The sequence below is a fragment of the Pimephales promelas genome, chromosome 10 (genome assembly GCF_988280905.1).
Source record: "Pimephales promelas chromosome 10, fPimPro1.hap1.1, whole genome shotgun sequence".
Classification (NCBI taxonomy): domain Eukaryota; kingdom Metazoa; phylum Chordata; class Actinopteri; order Cypriniformes; family Leuciscidae; genus Pimephales; species Pimephales promelas.
In genome coordinates, this window is record NC_142778.1 from 23,285,598 (window position 1) to 23,305,366 (window position 19,769).

The 19,769-nt window shown below is 37.5% G+C and overlaps 1 protein-coding gene across 2 annotated transcripts in view; it reads left to right on the forward strand.

Annotated features, from left to right (window-relative positions):
* Positions 1 to 13,305, forward strand: part of sema3e (sema domain, immunoglobulin domain (Ig), short basic domain, secreted, (semaphorin) 3E) — a 53,306-nt gene extending 40,001 nt beyond the window's left edge. For both annotated transcript variants that reach the window (XM_039650582.2, XM_039650581.2), the window contains exons 9-17: positions 1,245 to 1,314; positions 1,407 to 1,551; positions 2,282 to 2,504; positions 3,371 to 3,462; positions 3,552 to 3,593; positions 3,935 to 4,101; positions 6,208 to 6,275; positions 7,394 to 7,521; positions 8,271 to 13,305. In XM_039650582.2, the coding sequence (XP_039506516.2) occupies positions 1,245 to 1,314; positions 1,407 to 1,551; positions 2,282 to 2,504; positions 3,371 to 3,462; positions 3,552 to 3,593; positions 3,935 to 4,101; positions 6,208 to 6,275; positions 7,394 to 7,521; positions 8,271 to 8,720 (1,385 nt within the window). In that variant the 3' untranslated portion in view covers positions 8,721 to 13,305. The remainder of the gene's footprint in view (positions 1 to 1,244; positions 1,315 to 1,406; positions 1,552 to 2,281; positions 2,505 to 3,370; positions 3,463 to 3,551; positions 3,594 to 3,934; positions 4,102 to 6,207; positions 6,276 to 7,393; positions 7,522 to 8,270) is intronic.
* The last annotated feature ends 6,464 nt before the right edge of the window (positions 13,306 to 19,769 follow it).

The window sequence follows — 19,769 nt, forward strand, 5'->3', positions numbered from 1 at the left end:
TAAGCTTGTATGTTTTTAATTCCAGTGGTACTGGTGGATTTCCACAGGAGATTCGAGCATGTCTTTGCGTCATTACGTCATTTGTACACATAAAAAAGGAGTCTCGGCTAGTGTAAGCTATATTGTGTGAGGATGTTGGAGGTGGAGATTTATAGCCTTTTCTCACAGCACTTGATATAATTAAACTTATCAATTTGATGGTGGATCCAGAAAGGTTCAAACGGTAATCATCAGTGACAACAGATTCACCCGCTGTAAAATGCAAAAGACTTTGTTCAGACTTCGGAGTGGCTACAGAAAAAAAAGAGACCGGACCCATGCGAAAACAAGGATACATATTGGAATGACAAAACATGTAGTCATGCAATGCTTGCTTACATTGTTAACATTAACAATTTGAGAACAAAGTATAATTTGCACGCTTTTACGTGATATGATAACTTATGAGCGATTGTTAGATTTAATCTTCAATTAATTTAAGTTCCACATACATAAGTGTAAATTATGTAAATTTACAAAAAATTGATCATCTTTTTTTTCATCCCCACCATGCCTTATTGTTTTTAGCATATATTATAATTTAGTTTGTTCTGTCCTTTTAAACTTTAGAGAACCGTGAACTATGAATGTGTTTTCAACCGCTTGAAAATTAATATTTTGATCGCTGACAGCTTCTTCACCAGATCCATCAAGTGACAGTGACACTAATATCTGATTGTGTCAGTTTTGCTGATGATACTTCCTATTCTTTTGTTTTCTGCCTCCGGTAACTATGAGTTGAAACGTCACTTCATCATTCTGTACGTATCAGACATTGCCACCTTATGGAAAAAAATGTGAATTTCACTTATTCAATCATCAAAGATTCCAACACATTCTCCTCCCAAGACGTCATCTAACTGACGCTTTTGACCATACGTCAACATCCAACGTCTTAGGATACGCTTTAAAGTCTGTTAGATGACGATCCTAGGGCGTCATCCAACTGATGCTTTACCTTTAGCGTCAGTTAGATGACGCGGGTGGGTTTAGGTCTGAGGTAGAGTTAGGATTAGATAGCGTCATCTAACTGACGTTAAAGGGTACCCTAAAATGTCGGATGTTGACGTATGGTCAAAAGCGTCAGTTAGATGACGTCTTGGGATGAGAACTGGCTGAAGATTCAGTTATTGTTGGGCAGAAAAAAAAGACATTTTTTGTGCATTTTGTGCAATCTTTATTTGCATTTTTATGTGTTGTTTTAGAGGATGTGTTTGTGCTGCAGAAGAAAGATGAGAAAAATCCAGAGATCTTTGGTCTTTTCAGCACCACCAGGTGGGTGAGGTCACATATATCCTTCTTATGTTTTGTTTATTTGAATGAACAGCAGTCTGGACACTCATATGCGTCTGTTTTTTCTCTCTCAGTGCTGTGTTTAAAGGATATGCAGTGTGCATGTATAACATGGAAGACATCCGGGCAGTATTTAATGGGCCTTTTGCACACCGGGAACGGTCTGACCACCACTGGAAGGTGTACGATGGCAGTGTCCCTTACCCGCGACCTGGATCGGTGAGTTTTATTAGCTTGTATATTAGGTCCGTCAGTCACTTTGTGTCACATCAGAAATCCCCATGTAAAAAATGTCACGATGTGTTGCGTTTACACCTCTGACATGCGCTGCCATTTGGGTAAATGTTGAATTTTGGATCTTATTTCTTCAGACACACAGGATCTCTCATGGCAGATAAGTCTATTTTCAGCATGACTGTGCTCATCACTGTTCTCCTCAAGCGTGTCATGCCAGTTCTTTAATGTTAATGCCCGTGCATTCCCGTGGTCTGAATTATAATTATATCCGATACGTGCTGATTAATGCCCTTCTCTGGCTATTATCTCTTGCCGATAAAACAGTCAGGTTGGTCTTCAATAGTTAGTAATGGCCTGTAATTCAGTCATTTTCTCTGGTGTATTGAAGGATCGGGGTTTTTTTTCCGTTGTTCACATCTAAAAATTAGTCTAAATTCTTATGTTTCCATGTGCAGATATTCTTGGAAAAAGCATATCGGGGAAAAAAAAGTATGTCTCTGACAGCTGACCTTTTAAAAGGCAATTTAGTGGTTTGAGTCATGCACTGCTGGGTTTCTGATTAGACTCTTGTTCTAAAAGGTTATAGCAGTGAGAAGCAGGGCAGCTATTCTCAAATCAGGAGAAACAAAATGAAAGACCCAAATGGCTTTCGTGACTCTGCGAACTGTGTTTATGAGCATATTCATATTCACAGCCTTTTTGTGTCTCACAGTGTGCCAGTAAGATAAATGGAGGCCAGTTTTCCAGTTCTAAGGCATACCCGGACGAGGTTCTTCGTTTTGCACGTTCCCATCCCCTCATGTTCCAGGCAGTGCAGCCCGTTCACAGGCGACCCATTCTGCTGGACACCGATGGAGGACGTAAACTCACACAGCTGGCGGTGGACCGGGTGGAAGCTGAGGATGGACACTACAATGTTCTCTTCATAGGGACTGGTACTCCATTTTAGTACCCATTTTATCTACTCATAGACCAGCACTGTCATACAGACTTTATGCAATGATTGTTGCTTGTGTCATACTAAATATTTGCTTGCCTTGTAGAGGAACATCACAGTATACCTTTACTTAACTTGATCTAGTCTACAAACCCATAGAAATCAAAAGTGTAGTTTTGTGAATTTAAGGCCAACTATGTTATATATTGCTAATAAGTTGACAAATATCTTTTAGCAGATTTACACTACAATTAAAAAGTTTGTGGGCATATATATATATATATATATATATATATATATATTATTTTTTTTTTTTCAGCAAGAAATTCTGCATTTGATTCAAAAGTGACAGTAAAGATTTTGTTAATGTTCCAAAATGTTTTTTTTGTTGTTGTTTTTTTTTTTTTCAATATTCCAAAAGATATAAATTTAACTTCATACATGCTGTTCTTTTGTACTTTCTATTCATGAAAGAATCCTGAAAAAAAATGATAATAATCAAAAATGTTTCTTAAACATTAAATCAGGATATTATGATTTCTGAAGGATCATGTAAAACTGTAGACTGGAGTAATTATGCCTAAAATTCAGCTTTGTTATCACAGAAATACATTTTTAATGAATATTTCAATAGAAGACAATTGTTTGAAATTGTAATAGTTTGCAATATTACTTTTTTACTGTGTTTTTGATCAAATAAATGTAGCCTTGGTGAGCATACAAGACTACAAACATTACAAAAATGTCTCTAATAAACATATCCAGGGCTTATTATAGCACAATAATATAAAAATATTACATAAAATGCATTTTTTTTTGTCAGTAAATATCCTAATTCAAGTTCTCTTTCTCTCTGGAACTCAGATAATTCTGTAGTATTAAAAATGATCACAATCTACAACAAAGAAGCCGGCACAGTTGAAGAGGTTCTTCTGGAGGAATTGCAGGTTTTCAAGGTCATCAAAATTCCCTTTTATCTTTACATTAAAACCATTTCATTTCTCTAAGAAACAATCTTCACACTAAATGCTTTTTCTCATTCTAGGTCCCTGTTCCTATTACAGAGATCCTTGTCTCTACCAAAAGGGTAAGATTCACATACACTGTAGTTTTCCACCTGGAGATGGTGGTATTGAGTAAACTTTTCATGCATGACTGATCACCACAGTCTTGATACCTGTAGCAAATTCAACATTCATAACAAGACATGTGCTTTGTTTGTTATTGTAATACTGACAATCGTTACTATCACATATGAGATTCTTTTGGTGTTTGTTATTGTTACTGTAATATATTAAATTATTTAGAATACAGATGCCTAGGAGAATGATTTGATCTTCATCATTATGCTAATGTCGTGATTTGGACATAATGGCTTTCATCACACGTAACAAAGCTGTTGACAGCAGTGTGTTTGCATCTCCATAGCAACAGCTGTACGTGGGCTCTGAGCTGGGTGTAACACAGATTCGTGTGCACCAGTGCGGGCTTTACGGATCCGCCTGTGCAGACTGCTGCCTGGCCAGAGACCCCTACTGTGCCTGGGACGGGTTCACATGTTCACGCTACTACCCTGCAGGCCTGTATACTAAAAGGTACCATTTCAGTCAGGTGTAGAAATTTGCATAGGTTATATTTAGTCAAGTCAGATTTGTTAGTATAGTACTTTTCACAGTACGTATTGTCCCAAAGCTGCTTTACAGAACATTAATACCCATAGGATGAACAGCCTGAGGCAAGGAAAAACTCCATAAGATATTTCTGTAGGATGTGAAGAAAACCAAGCAGGCACATAGAATGGACCCAGAAAGTATGTATATATTTATGTTGCCCTCAAAATTAGATAGATATAAAAAAAAAATAAAACCAAAAATGACACTAGAACTTTTCTCAGAACTAAATTCACTTATCTGAGGCATTATTTGCAGTCCAACTGGTCTCAAAAGTCAATGTCAGTGGATATATGGTGCAGGTTCTCAAGTTCACCCAGTTGTCCATCATATTAATTATGCACTGCCAGAAAGTCTCCATTCTGAATAGTATATATATATATATATATATATATATATATATATATATATATATATATATATATTATAACTGGATACCTAACAAACCTAAAACCTAACTTTTTTCTTTAAAAAAAATGTTGTTAGTAATACAATGACAATCAGACATTAATATCATTATTTTGAAAAACTTTAATGATTGAATCTAATGTTGTTCATGGTGGAATTAACTATAAGTCTATGCAAATGTAATGGAATAATATAAAAACATAAATATAATGTAAAATGAATTAAGTCCCACTTAAATCTCCCAATTTCATTCTATCTAAACCAAAAAAAAAAATATTCTAGTTTCCCAGAACTAAATTCCCTTTTCTGGGACATTTGTATCAATGACTTTTAACCAACCGGTTTACAAGTCATTGTTAGTGGATAAATGGCGCCAATTCTCCTCAAATTCACCCTATTAAACTTCGCACTAACTATGGAAATTTTCTGGCTGTGCAAAATGAATGGAAAATTTTCACACGCAGAACCTCATTTTTAACACGACATCTTTTTATTATTATTTGAAACCTAATATTTTGTCACAAGTTTATTCAATAGTGTTATCACATTTAAAATAAATACTGCTTGGTTTGATGTTTTGTCATGTAATGCAATGACATTCAGACATTTTTTTAAGTGTGGATGTAAGTGTTCAAATACTTTTTGGTGCCATTGAATTCAAATGATTAATTTATAGTAATTTACACCATACTAATACTAATTTATTTGCTACTCATTTTTAATTATATTTACATGTTATTTTACACTGTAATTGCATAAATAATGTGTTAGGTGTATGTAGTTTTTTAAGGGTTAAGTTTTCTTGTAGCAGGAGTCATTACATCTTATGCTTAACATTTAATCTCTTAGCCTTAAACACACTCAAATAACTCTGACACATTTGACAGGGCTGATATTTGGGTGATTTTAAATATCAGCCTCGGACTGGCAGTGCATACTGTAAGTATTGAGCCTGTAGATTGCTTTTATATTAAGAAAATGTTAAAGACATGAGATGCGTTGACATTCCGAAAGGAGTTTATGTTTTATTTCCATGAACTGTGCATTGCGAAATTTGGATATTAATGCATTTCTTGATTAAGTTGTACAGTATTAGTGTGTGAAAATGTGCATACTGTAGGCCTACACCAAAATCTTGTTCGAATTCCATCCCAGTGTTTCCATTAGTGAACTCACTGAGTGTGTGCTTTTGTGAGAGCTCTTTTGATGTTTCACTCAGCCGCAGGGTAGCGTGTGTGTGCTTGTGTATTGAGCGTATCGGGGCAAAGGGTGAGTGGGAGGGTTTGGTTAATCCCGACTCAAAAGCCTGTCAGCTGTCTCAGTTCGGTCATCAGTTTGAGCTTGTTAGCGATTGATGCTAACACCTATCGCCCATATTAATACCCATCACACGCTCACTTTGTATGCAAAGCCAGACAAGTCGCACACAATCAGCACCAAATGCCTGTCAGAGTCATTACTCACAGAGTTCCCAATAAAAACCGGAGCGAGTCTGATTGAATTTCTGTCACCTCCCTGTGCTGTTACAAACCTTGGGCGGGATGATATTATGACAATTGCAGACAGACAGGCAGGCTGTGTCTGGGTTATGTCAATGTCTCATTTTTCTCTTTCATTCTTTAGGCGCTTCAGACGGCAAGATGTCCGCCATGGCAACGCGGTTCAGCAGTGCAATGGGCTTCAGCTTAGTGGTATGTTCTGGCCATAGCCTGATCAATGGAGGATATTAGAGTCTTAGGAGCTTTATAAGAAAAAATGTGGTGGATGAGATCTGTAAAAGATGAAGAGGTCACAGTACAGTTGATGGGAATCTCTTAATGCACAGATGGTGCTTTTACTTTAGGAGACAGACGTCAGTATATAGAGTGTGACTTATTCCGGATGTAATTTCCGCACTCTTTTTTTCTACATGGCAATTTCAGCTTGAATCAAACTAACGTCTAATATAAGCTCTGATGTTAAACATTACAATATTCAAATGGAAGCTAAAAATATATGTTGAAAATGTGAAATTAACTATATGGTCTAAAATGATAATGGAAATGTAATGGAATCCAATCAAAACAAATATAATGACTATATATATATATATATATATATATATATATATATATATATATATATATGAAGAGTTCAGATGCAAAAGCCTCTAAATGCCATTTGAAATTTTCTTCTTTAACGATGATTTTTATCAAACTTGTATATTTAAGTTTAGTAATTTCACTTAAATAACAATTAATAGGTAATCTTCATTGCCATTTAAGTGAAATCACTGAACTTAAATACACAAGTTTGATAAAAAATCATCATTAAAGAAGAAAATTTCAAATGGCATTTAGAGGCTTTTGCATCTGAACTCTTCATATATATATATATATATATATATATAACATTTTAAATTATAAGCACAAAATGTTTTATAATTTTTGGTAGCAAAATATTCAGATAAACACAACCGGGGTCAACATTTTGGGTCAGTACCATTTTTCTTTTCTTTTTTTCCTTTTTTTAAGACTTTTATTCTGCAAGGACACATTGGATCCAATGTGACAGTCAGACTTCTGTTCACAAGATGCTTAAATATTCATATTGTGTCCTGCAGGAGTCATGCAACAGCCATGAGCACAATAAATGGATGGTCACAATTACCTTTTTTTATTATTCTGTGACAGAAGGCTTCCATGGTTTACAGAGAAAAATCAAGAATTTGAGTTGCAAGATGTTGAATGTGTTAAGTGGTGAAAAGATCCTCATATAATGAATTTATTGGAATTGGCTGTTCACGTGGGTGTGTGTGTGTGTGTTTCAGAAGAACAAAGCATCTCAGAAAAGCTGGTATACGGTGTGGAGAACAACAGTACCCTGCTGGAATGCAGACCACGATCACTGCAGGCGTCTGTAATGTGGTACATTCAACATGGCGTGGACATGGAGGAGGTAAAAACACGCATCTAAGAGGACCTACTATAGACTTGTATTATTCTTATGTAAAACCCAATATATTAACATTACATAATACTATCACAATCCCTAAAATAGAATGTATTTCATATTATAAATATATCTATATAATTTATTTATTCAAATTATGAACAAATATTAGCATACACATCTGTCTCCAACACATGTAAACAACTTCTGAATGCAATAATTCAGATTTGACTTCACACATGCAGCTTACATTTAAACATGATATTGAGGTAGAGCTCACATGGTCAGGCTCAGAAATTATTTCATCACAAAGGAATGGTCTGAACCCCTGGTGAGAGATGGCTGTTAAATATAGATTAAAGCTTCATTGTACCATTCTTACCACAGAGAGGCTGGGTAATATAGCCCCCAGTGATTCATCTTAAATGGAAAAGAATAATGACATCGTCTATGTCACTGACCATCTCTCTGCAGAAACAAGGTAAATTGGACTTTCAATAACGGCACTTGTATTCGTAGTATTTGCTAAAGTGAGCATCACTATTACTATTGCTCTCACTCAGAACAGACAAATGAAAGTATTATATTTGGTTAATAATTATACCTCAAATCATGAGCTTTGTCCAAGACGTGGAAGTCGGCCCACCCTAAACATCCTAGCAACCAGCCAATATACCCTAGTCAATTCACTTTTTAACTGGTCATAATTTCGATAGTGTCCTTTATACTAGTGTCTTTCCCCCTCCTTTTCTCAGGTGAAAGGTGATGATCGTGTGATTCACACCCCCCATGGCTTGTTGCTCCTTAAAATAGCGAAGGGAGACGCAGGAGTCTATGTGTGCCAGTCCACGGAGCATGGCTTTGTCCAGATGGTGGTTCGTGTCACTTTGGAGGTGCTGGATGGGAGCAAAGTTGAGGGTCTGTTGCATAAAGGAGAGGAGGAGGAGGAGGAAGGCGATTCTCTGCACAGACCTCCGCCCTGCCCTTTTCCCAACCTACCCTCTGCCTCCTCAAAGCACTGGTACAAGGATTTCATGCAGCTGATCGGCTACAGCAACTTCCAGCGGGTGGAGCAGTATTGTGAGAAGGTGTGGTGCGTATCGGACAGGAAGAGGAAGAAACTGAAGGGAATGGCACCCAAATGGCGGTACACACCTGGGGTAGAGCAGCGGGCGAGAGCACGGGCACCTCGACACACACAGTAAAGACTGTTAGATGAGACAACTAACCATTTAAACGCATGCTCCGTGCAGATGATCAAATCTAGACATTTATTAATATTATTATTATATAAAAAAAGAATGAATGACTTGTCTTACTGTTGAATCATTCGATCTGATAACCATTACTACAGTCAGTATGCCAGAGAGTTAAAGGTACACTAAGTAATTTTCTCATAGACTAATGGTGTGTTCACACCGAACGAGAATAGAGCGTCAAATACGCGTCTATCGCGTCTAGTTAGACGCTTGAACATTCGCTCGAGTTCAAATTTTTCAACTTGCGTGGGAGATATTCGCGGCAAACGCGCCGCCAAATTCACGTCATTCGCAACGCCCGGCGCGAATGATGCATCTATTCGCGTCTTTGCATTGACTTTGTATGTAATCTACTCGCGCAAATAATTAAATTCGCGTTCGGTGTGAACACACCATAAGGTATAATAGAGGGTGACACGGGAGTGGATTTTCAAACCTCTCCCGTCCCACTCCCACAAAAAAAAATCCTGTCCCGTCCCACTCCCACAAAAAAAAAATCCCGTCCCGTCCCAGTCCCAGAAGAATGACTCCTATCCCCTCCCACTCCCGTATTGTGTTATTTTTTTTTAACGGAATCTGTCAGTTACAGAAAAATAACTAAAACTGGGTGGTTTAGATGTTACGCGCATTCGCAAGGTCTCTCACTCGCTTTCTCTGTCTGATTGAAGGCAGATTGAAGCACAATCTTTGTCTCGGGTGCACGCTCACTCTAGATTCCAGGAGAATTAAACTAATTTGCGGCATAACTACTCGATCATGAGTGGCTCAACAAATAGATATATAGGTAGATATATAGAAAAACTCATCTTCCAGGCATTTTACCTGCCAGGTTGACACTTCAGTGTGAGAAATCAGCAGTGTGGCGTGTGAGCGTGTGAAACCAATCAAATGCGGGTGTCTCATGGCCAATATGCATGACAGTTGGCAGCTATATTACAGCCACCAACTGGTACGGGTGTGTGGAGCACGTCATTCACTTTACCAGCCACACCAAAGCAAACAGGAGAGCATAAAGAGACGTAGCAAATATAATTTAGTTAAAAATGTATTTATAAAAACTGTATAATTGTGTATAAAGTTGGGTATCATAGTGTTATTGCGATTCCCGGTCCCGCCCACTCCCGCTGACATTTTTTTTTCCTGTCCCAATCCCGTGATACATAGTGATTTTGTTTCCCATCTCGCGGGATTCCCAAAAAAATGTCAGCCTCTAAGGTATAACACTTACATTATGTGATACTTTTGTATGCTACATTGTAGTCTCATTACTTTTTTTTTTCTAATGATGTACGCTGCTGTGCAAAAGTTTGGGGGTCAGTATTTTTTATTTATTTAAGAATTTTTTTTTTTTCAGCGTTGAAGCATTAAATGATCAAAAAGTGACAGAGTATTTTACACGGTTACAAAAGATTTATACATATATATATATATATATATATATATATATATATATATATATATATGTATATGTATATGTGTGTATATATACAGTGCCCTCCACAATTATTGGCACCCCTGTTTAAGATGTAGTCGAGGACTTTTAAAAATTCTCCCTTTTTTTTAAACAACATAGAACCCAAATGCAAAAAAGAGAAAAATCCAACCTTTTATTTAAGTACATTACTTTGGTGGTAAAAAAAAAAAATTTAAATTTAAAAAAATAAAAACTTCAAATCATGTGTCCCACAATTATTGGCACCCCTGATGTTAATACTTTGTACAACCCCCTTTTGCCAACAAGACAGCACTTAATCTCCTCCTATAACATTTCACAAGATTGGAGAACACAGAGAGAGGGATCTTTGACCATTCTTCTTTGCAAAATCTTTCTAGATCATCCAGAATCCTGGGCCCTCTCTTGTGCACTCTCCTCTTTAGCTCACCCCACAGGTTTTCGATTGGATTGAGGTCTGGGGACTGAGATGGCCATGGGAGGACCTTGAGTTTGTGACTGAACCATTTTTGTGTAGATTTTGCCACACGTTTTGGATCATTATCCTGCTGAAAGACCCAATGATGACCCATCTTCAGCTTTCTGGCAGAGGCCATCAGGTTTTTATTTAAAATGTCCTGGTAGTTCAAAGCGTTCATAATGCCATGCACCCTAACAAGGTTCCCAGGGCCTTTGGAAGAGAAACAGGGCCACAGCATCACAGATCCTCCACCATACTTCACGGTGGGCATGAGGTACTTTTCGGCATACTCATCTTTTGTTTTACACCAGATCCACTTAGAGTGTTTGTTGCCAAAAAGCTCAATCTTAGTCTCATCCGACCAAAGCACACGATCCCAGATGAAGTCCCAGTGCCGCTTGGCAAACTCCAGACGTTTACGTTTGTCAGTGTTAGTGAGAAAAGGCTTTTTCCTAGCATGCCTCCCAAACATCTTGTTGGCATGTAGAGAGCGTCTGATGGTTGTTTTGGAGATTTTGTGACCCCAAGATGCCACTATTTGATGCAATTCTGTGACAGAGAGCTTAGGACTTTTTTTTACTTTTCTTAGCATCCTCCTCACTGTGCGTTGTGGCAAGATAAACTTGGGACCTCTTTCAGCCTTGTTTGTCACTGTTCCAGTTGTTTTAAACTTCTTAATGATTCCTCTAACTTTAGATACGGGCAAGATAAGGTGAGTGGCTATTTTCTTGTAGCCATTGCCTAACTTATAAAGGTCAACACACATCTGGCTTACTTGAATGGTGTGTTCTCTTGTCTTTGCCATGTTGACAAATGGGTAAGAGAATTAGGCCTCTGTGTCATGTCATATTTATACCCCAGGGAAATAGGAAGTCATGAAATACTAATTAAAAGTTGCTAGATATCCTGACCAACATTAGCAACTACAGAAAATATATTTTTTAAAAAATCAATTACATTTTTTAGCGGAATTGTTAGGGGTGCCAATAATTGTGGGACACATGATTTGAAGTTTTTATTTTTCTAAATTTTTACATTTTTTTTTACCACCAAAGTAATGTACTTAAATAAAAGGTTGGATTTTTCTCTTTTTTTGCATTTGGGTTCTATGTTGTTTAAAAAAAAGGGAGAATTTTTAAAAGTCCTCGACCACATCTTAAACAGGGGTGCCAATAATTGTGGAGGGCACTGTATATATATATATATATATATATATATATATATATATATATATAATTATTTTTTTAATAATGCTGTTATTTGGACGTTCTATTCATCAAAGAATCCTTGAAAAAAATGTTTTCCAAAAAAGTGCTGAGCAGCATAATAATACTTTCAACATTGATAATAATAAGAAATAAGAGCACCAAATCAGCATATTAGAAGGATTTCTGAAGGAACTGTTATTTTAAACTGTAATAAAATTGAGTTTTTGATCAAGAAAATGCAGCTTTGGTGAGCATAAGAGACTCCTTTAAAAAAATGTAAAAAATAAATAAATAGAACATCAACAAAAATCTTAGCAACCCTAAACTTTTAAACGGTAGTGTATTTATTTGTTTAAATTCAGTGAATGCAATATTGTTATTGGAAATTAAATATTTGCATACATTTTTATTTCAGTTTATGTTAACATAAGTTGACAGTTTGGTCGAATCATTATTAAACAATACATAATAATACTAACAAAATCCTGATTTGTGACACTAGAAATAATAATAATTAAAAAAAAAAAAACGTTTGAAGTATTGAATTATGGGAAATAGAGTGTTTTAAAGTGTACATTTTAGAACGTTTAATAGGTCATCTGGCTTTTCCAAGCATACAGACAATAAGTAAAAGATACATACTGCATGCATACAAGTAGTATGGTAGCATGCTATTGCGAACATAGCCATGTCATTACTTGGTGTACCTTTTTTAATAGAAAGAGGAAGATAAAGTGTAATTGATTTGAATATTTGTACATGGCTGTTGTGTTCAAACATTCCAGTTTCAAAGAAAATACCAAGGTTGCTTCTCTGGGAACATGCAATGCTACCTGACTGACTGGGCTGTTAAAAGACAAGAGTTTGAAAGACTTTCAGGATTTGACAACTGACATTTCCTCTTGGACTGCTCTGAACAATGACAAATGTCGGAGACCAGTTGACCTCTGGTCAATGATGTGAGATTTCCTATGAAGATTTCTTGCAATGACTTTTCCACTGTTGACAATCTAAATTCAACAGTTCACGAGTGTCAACCTTGCGCACATACTATTTATCTGTATTTTCATTATTTTATAAATTATTCTAGTTGGAGTAAGATTTGGTGGTGTTTTTCTAGTGGTTTAAGATGTTGTTTTTAGTTTTAACTGGACATGTATTACTGCATTCCAATTTTGTGTATATGTTTTCACATCATTAATCATAATGCATTTCTAGTGATCAAAAAACATCATCTTCCTTGGTTAGTATTTTAAGACATGCAACAATACTTTTGCTGTGAACTGCTAGTTAGAACCAAAGTATCATGATATTCCAATGAGTTCAACCATTTTGCTGTGTATTGTGATGTTTCAAAGTATGTAAAATATTTGAATTGTTATGTGTCGTGTAATAAATACCCTAAATCCACACAGGGTTGGATAGCTGGTTAGCATGTCACTGTTAACCCTGTAACTACACCACTGACCAGCTGCTGTTGGGATGAATGGGAATACCAACGGACACTTTTCTACAGGTATCATTGACCTTCTCAGTATGACGCACATTGCATGATATACGCTACTGTTGAAAAGTTTGGGGTTGGTAAACTACAGTAAAAACAGTAATTTTCTATTTTTAATAATTAAAATGTAATAAATTCCTGTAAAATTAATTCCTTTTCACCAATCTTGACCCCTAAACTTTTGAATAATACTGTATATCTGTCATGACAACTCTCTGAGAGATTGGCATGGTAATGGATATGGCAGTGTTAATGTAATTGTTCTTGGTGGAATAGATTTGCTACACTACTGCTGTTGCAGAGCAAGTATGGAGACTTGCTACTGCAAGACATTGTGAGCAAGACAGACTTGTTGCTTCTGCACATATAGGATAATAACCCCTATAGCAGATCAGGTGGAGCTGGGGAAGGAGGAGGGTTTCTGAAATCATGCTGCAGACTGCTATCAGCAAACAATGTCACATATTTGAGCAGCAAGCTAATTGGCTGCTGATACACTAGCAAACAATCAGCTGAGCTATGTAGTAACAATGTGATCGCTAACACATTGAGTTACCTATCAGTCTGCACAATCTAGAGATTCATGACAGAATTTGTATTAGGTAAATTAATTTGTACATGTTTGCTTGAAATGTGAAGTATATCCTATATGTCTTGATCAAACTCCGCTTTGGAGCTAAGGGTATAATAGGAAGAACCATGTTTTTGACATGATGGATGGATGCAGTTTGTGTTCATTGAGGTCCATCACATGCAGTATTAATATTCAGAGTCGGGTTCACCAGACCTTGCTGTCTGTCTTTAGCCTTGTCGCTTTCCACCACAGCAGTTCTCCTGCTCGTTCTTCTCATCTCTGCTTATTTCAGATGGACCTCCTAATTAGCAATATGTATGCCAGTCTGCAATGGAAATAATGTATTTCATTTATGAGTGAGAGTCACCCGAGTGTGTCGCTGATAATGCCTCACTATAAACATGCTGCATACATTATAATGAAGATTGCTTCCTCAGTCCTCCGTTTTGCTCACATTTAGAACATTTCAACATAACATGGAGTACAGGAACCGTTTTCTCATGTAGAATTACACACTGATCTTTCTCCACGATCCCTATTATAAGCATATGATTATGTTTGTAGGCTAGGCCTATTTTGTTTCAGAACTCGTAGCCTGCCCGCTGGTTGGCTGTTTGAGTTCTTTTTATTTATTATTGTGTGAAGATTTTTATTTAAACAGGTGTAACGGGCTTGGTCAGGCGATGTAAAGGACGACTCAGGATATGATGACTTTCACAATTTATTGACTCCTGTAGAGTACAAATGCACATTAATTGCCTTCTGGCTTCCTTTCTCAGTAGTGCAAAACGAGACTGAGGGAGACGGTACGCTACGGAAGCTTAGGAGGAACAGAAAGGATAGTGTGCAGGAAGGGTCATTTCCGCAGGTAACATTCGCAAAAATAAAAATACATGAAAATAACTCGATGAGATAAAATTCACAAATACTCAAAACCATTAAATGATAAATAAAAACAAAGATGCTAATTTGAAAATATGAATTACTAAAAGTGCATTTTTTACTCCAGTTACACAAGCATGGTGTTAGCTACTTTCCGTTGAAAATAGTTGTCAACAAAAAAGCAAAGAAAACGTGGTCGGAAGGAAAAGAGAACCTGACCGCGTGAGAAACCTGACAAGAGTCCCACTCGGTCGGGATTTTCACTTATTGGCGCGAGCTAAAAAGCAGCACTGGATGCAACGGTGATGCTGACCAGGCGCTCTTGTTGATGGACTAGTAAGTCAATCTTTCTAAGTTTGTGTGCATTTTATTTTGTGATTTCACCAGAATGAATAGACGCCGCAACTGCAATAGATTGTAGAGCGCGTCGGAGTCGGGCCGCGGGAGTCGGGTTCGGGCAGATAATTCATGTTGATGTTTCGGGTTACATCGGGTCCGGGCTTATAATTTTCCGGTAATAATTTTCAGGCCCATTGAGAACTCTACCGTGGGCCTCCTTTTCCTGGCCTCTTCTTAAAAAAAAAATTTAAAAAAAAACTTATCCTGGTTGTGGCAGTTTTATAAAAACTGATGGTTTATTATGTTTTTCATTCCTTTTAACACAATGAATTGCAAGAAACTTATGACCTGATGGTCAGTTTTTATTTGAGTCTTTTAACAGACCCAGAATTTGAAAATATAAAGGAGGTGCCAAATCTGAAAGTTATCTATGAATCATTTCCTGAAGATACGCATGTTCTTCTTTTCTTACGGAGCACTTCTTTTCATTCTGTTGGTGTAGATTTAGGTTAATTTTAGTCTCTTGAAAGGAAAACTAGTCACACACTCATAATCTGGGGTGTATGCTCAAATTCATTCAAAGCAAGGTTTATTGAACTCATTCGTCTCATGAGAAGAACACCTCTCACAGCCGGCTTCCTGTCTTTAGCTTTACTCACCTCGCCCACAGACTTCTTTTTATAAAAGATTCCTGAAAAAGTGTGTGAATGTGGTGTGCTTGTAGATGAAAGGCATCCGTTGACAGTGCAGCAGCATTTTGTGGAGGTGTCTTATCTCTTCTTAACACACAGATATCCTCCTAACATTTAGCATGGTCACCAAAAACCTTTAATGTTTGCATGTGACCCTCCAGCACACTCAGCTTTGATTGTAAAGAGCGATGAAGCCCTTTTAACGTGAATTTTGCTTTCAATTCATCTTGCTTCTATAATTTAACATATTTTTAAGAATATTCTGATACCTTGATTTTAAACATCAGGAATTGATTGCAACGTGAATAGTTGGCACGGCATACATTCATAGAGCAAGAAATAATGTTAGTTTGGTAAAGCGATGCTATGTAGCACTGATCAATCTGCAGCAACATACGTGCATTATAAAAATAAAGTCCATTATTAATGAATGAATGAGGCATTTATATAGCACTTTCATATGTACAACTGTGCACTCAGAGCACTTTACAATCAAATCTGGGGATCTTAAAGGGATAATTCCAACATAAAAACATTAAACTCAGTCATTCTTTACTCACCATTGATTTGAGAGTAACTGTGATTTTATGACTGTGATTTGTAAACAAAAAAGGCACCATAAAAGTAACCCATTTAACTATTCTATTGCAAGTCTTTTGAATTCAAATTGCGTACAATAAAAATGGTTCTCACAAAAAAAATATTGCCTTCAAATTTAGCTCTTAAGAACCAGTGAAGTTTGGTGTGACACATTGTAAAGGTCAGTAAATGATGACTGAATTTATGTTTGGGTGAACTAATCCTTTAAAATATATCCCATCTCCCTAGTGGTGAAATTGTATTTTGCATTTACACGAATAGTGCTCGCCTCCAGCACCTAACTGTTTCAAATGCATGTTGAAGGTGCTCCAAGTGATGTTGGGTGATGTCACTTCTTGTTGACTTTCAAAGTATTTTCAAACAAAATGGAGGCTAGCTAGACCCTCCTTCCTCCTCATCCGCACACTAAGCCCCCAAACCCCACCCCCAAATCCTTCTTGTCAGTTATTGGCTGGAACCCTGTTTGTTGGTGCGGGACGGCCCAGTTTGTTTTTTGTTGCCGTTTGTGGAACCTGGTTTGTCTACTGAGACCACGCTTTTTAAAAGTGTGTTCAGAGGACAGGCACCTAGCGTGTATGTGACAAAATGATGTTGTATGTGTATGATGCTGTATGTGACAAAAAAAATGTTTTGGCCTAAAAAAAAACGTGTGAAATTCGTTTCGACATTTGAAAACGTTCGCTTACAAGGATAAGTTAGATCATTGGCAGAGGTAATTTTACACCAATGAGGACATATTTATGTAAGTAAATACTTAACTACACAGTGTAGCATTTTTAAAGATAAAAGAGAGCTGACTGCCGTTTTAATTCCAATTACTCTACCTGGAGTTACCATTTTAATAATCTATCAAACACATTGTAAGTACTAATAATTATTTGTAATCTTTGCTGACATTCTCTTTCAGCTTTACTCTCACGCTCTCAGACAAGTTAAATCCTTTGAAAGGCTTTCATGTGATGCTCCGGTGCTGATATCATCACAGAGCACGGCTTAGTCCCACTGTTCTTTATCAAAGTCCATCAGCTCTCAAATAAACACTTGTCTCTGACTTCAGAATGATGCCAAAGGAGGCTGAGCAAACATGTTATCTAAAACCCCAGGCTGATTTTACCAGAATCCGTTAAAAAGATGATTTTTCCAAATGTTGCAAGGATATAGCAGGATAAATCCCAAATCATTTCTCTCAAATTTAACAGCAATAATTACTTTTTGCCAGAATAGATCTGCTGCTGCTGCTATTGCTACTGTGAGAAACTAAGACATGCTGCTGCTGTACAATATAGCATACATAATTTACCCATAGCAAATCTAAACAGGTCGAGCTTGGGAAGGTGGAGGGTTTGCACACTGCAACTCCCATAGCAAATGCTGACCAGCTATTGAAGTTTGAGCAGCAAGCTGATACAGCCGGAAACGATCAGCTGTGCCCTATAGAGAATGATATGATTGCAAACAGATAGAGTTAAGCACCTCCCAGCCTGCGCCATCTAGAGTTTCATGACATAACTTTGTTTTTTTGTTTTTTTATCAAATAAATGCAGCCTTGATGAGCGTAGGGGACTTTAAAAAAAAAATGAAATCTTATAACAACGTTCAAGTTCAGGGAAAAAAGAGGCGGAAACCGGCGTTTAACATCTATCTATCTATACATTACAGGAACGTCTGTCTGTGTGTTTGTGTGTGTGTGTGTGTGTCTGTCTGTTAATCGCATATCTCTCGAACCGTTAGTCCGATGGATCTCAAACTTGACAAGTGTCTTGCTACGGGCACGAGTAAGTGCAGTGCCGAGTTTGACGTATGGTATTGGTAAATATATCTGTAATAGAAGCACACATTGAAGTTGTGGTTAAAAAATAAACATTCTAACATTTTCAGAGGTTTGTGGTTTAAAAATTGTGGTTTAAAAATAAACATTCTTATTCATTTGTTAACTGAATCTTTAAGTCAGCTACGCTGTTTAGCGTACGCAGTCTCTTTCACAGCCATCATTTGTAGTAAATGCAATTGCAATTGTTTTGCACAAATGCAGAAGCACCAAACCAACAATTGCTAAAAACACACACAAAAATATTTTGCACTAGTACCCTTTAATGATAAAGTAAAGAAACACTAAAAAACGAAGGTAAAGCGACAGCACCTCATGGATGACTGTCGCACAAACCCACAACGTAAGAACAGGCCTGGTCCTCTCCCCTCTGTGGTGCTTGTGTCAGGTGTGACGCTCATCATAACTCTCGGCACCAGCCTCATTCTGTTCCCAGGGCTCTCGGCCCCGCCCTGTTTGCCACACCTACCGAACCCAAACCTTTAAATGGTGGTGTATAATGAAATTGTCATTAAAAATGTACATGCCCTTTAGATAGACCTGTTAACTGAAGACAGAAAATTGCTTTTGGATAACCCTGAACATTTTGTATTTTTCAAGACAGCAGTAGCTGCTTCTGATGATGTTAAGAACAGAGGTCACATAGGATAGCCATCAGTCCCCTGCTCTGCAGAGCACAGTAATACATCATATACAGTCACGCAAACACACTCAACACTCATACACTAAAGGCTCCACTTTACTAACACAGCCTGGAGCACAGTTATGAAGGAGGACAGCGAGGGAGTGGAAGTAATACCCACAATTCATCTGCCTGTGTGACGCTTCACCCACTACAACTCAGCGTGAGCACGCAGACACTGACTCAGAGAGATGGAGAAGAGAGGTAGTGGCACCAAAAGAGACAGAAGAGATAGAAATGTAAAGCAGAGGACTAGTTTGAGTATTCATCAGCCCTGAAAAAAAGAGGACTGAAATGTATTATGGATACACATATTATACTACCAAACCTTAATGTGGCAAAAAGGATGCTAAAATTCCTTTCATACAGCAAAACGTCTCGGGTTACGACTGTAACCTCTCGTTCCCCGAGAAGGGAACGAGACACTGCGTCATCGTTATGACACTTTGGGGAACGCCCCCAGCGCCGCGCGTCTGAAACATGAATGAAATCTGTTCAGTCCTGATTGGTGCTGCGTCATGGCATAGTAGATGACGGCATAACCGGAAGCTACAAAGGGACGCCCAGAGAACACACACATTAGCTTTATTTTGCGATGAAGCAAGCGCTCTGCCTGTGATAGGTGAGGCGACGAGGCACAGTGTCTCGTTCCCTTCTCGGGGAACAAGGGTTACAGTCGTAACCCGAGACGTTCCCCTTCGAGGGAACTCGCACTGCGTCATCGTCATGACACTTTGGGGAACGAAATGCCCACTATGCCACACCGAAATCAC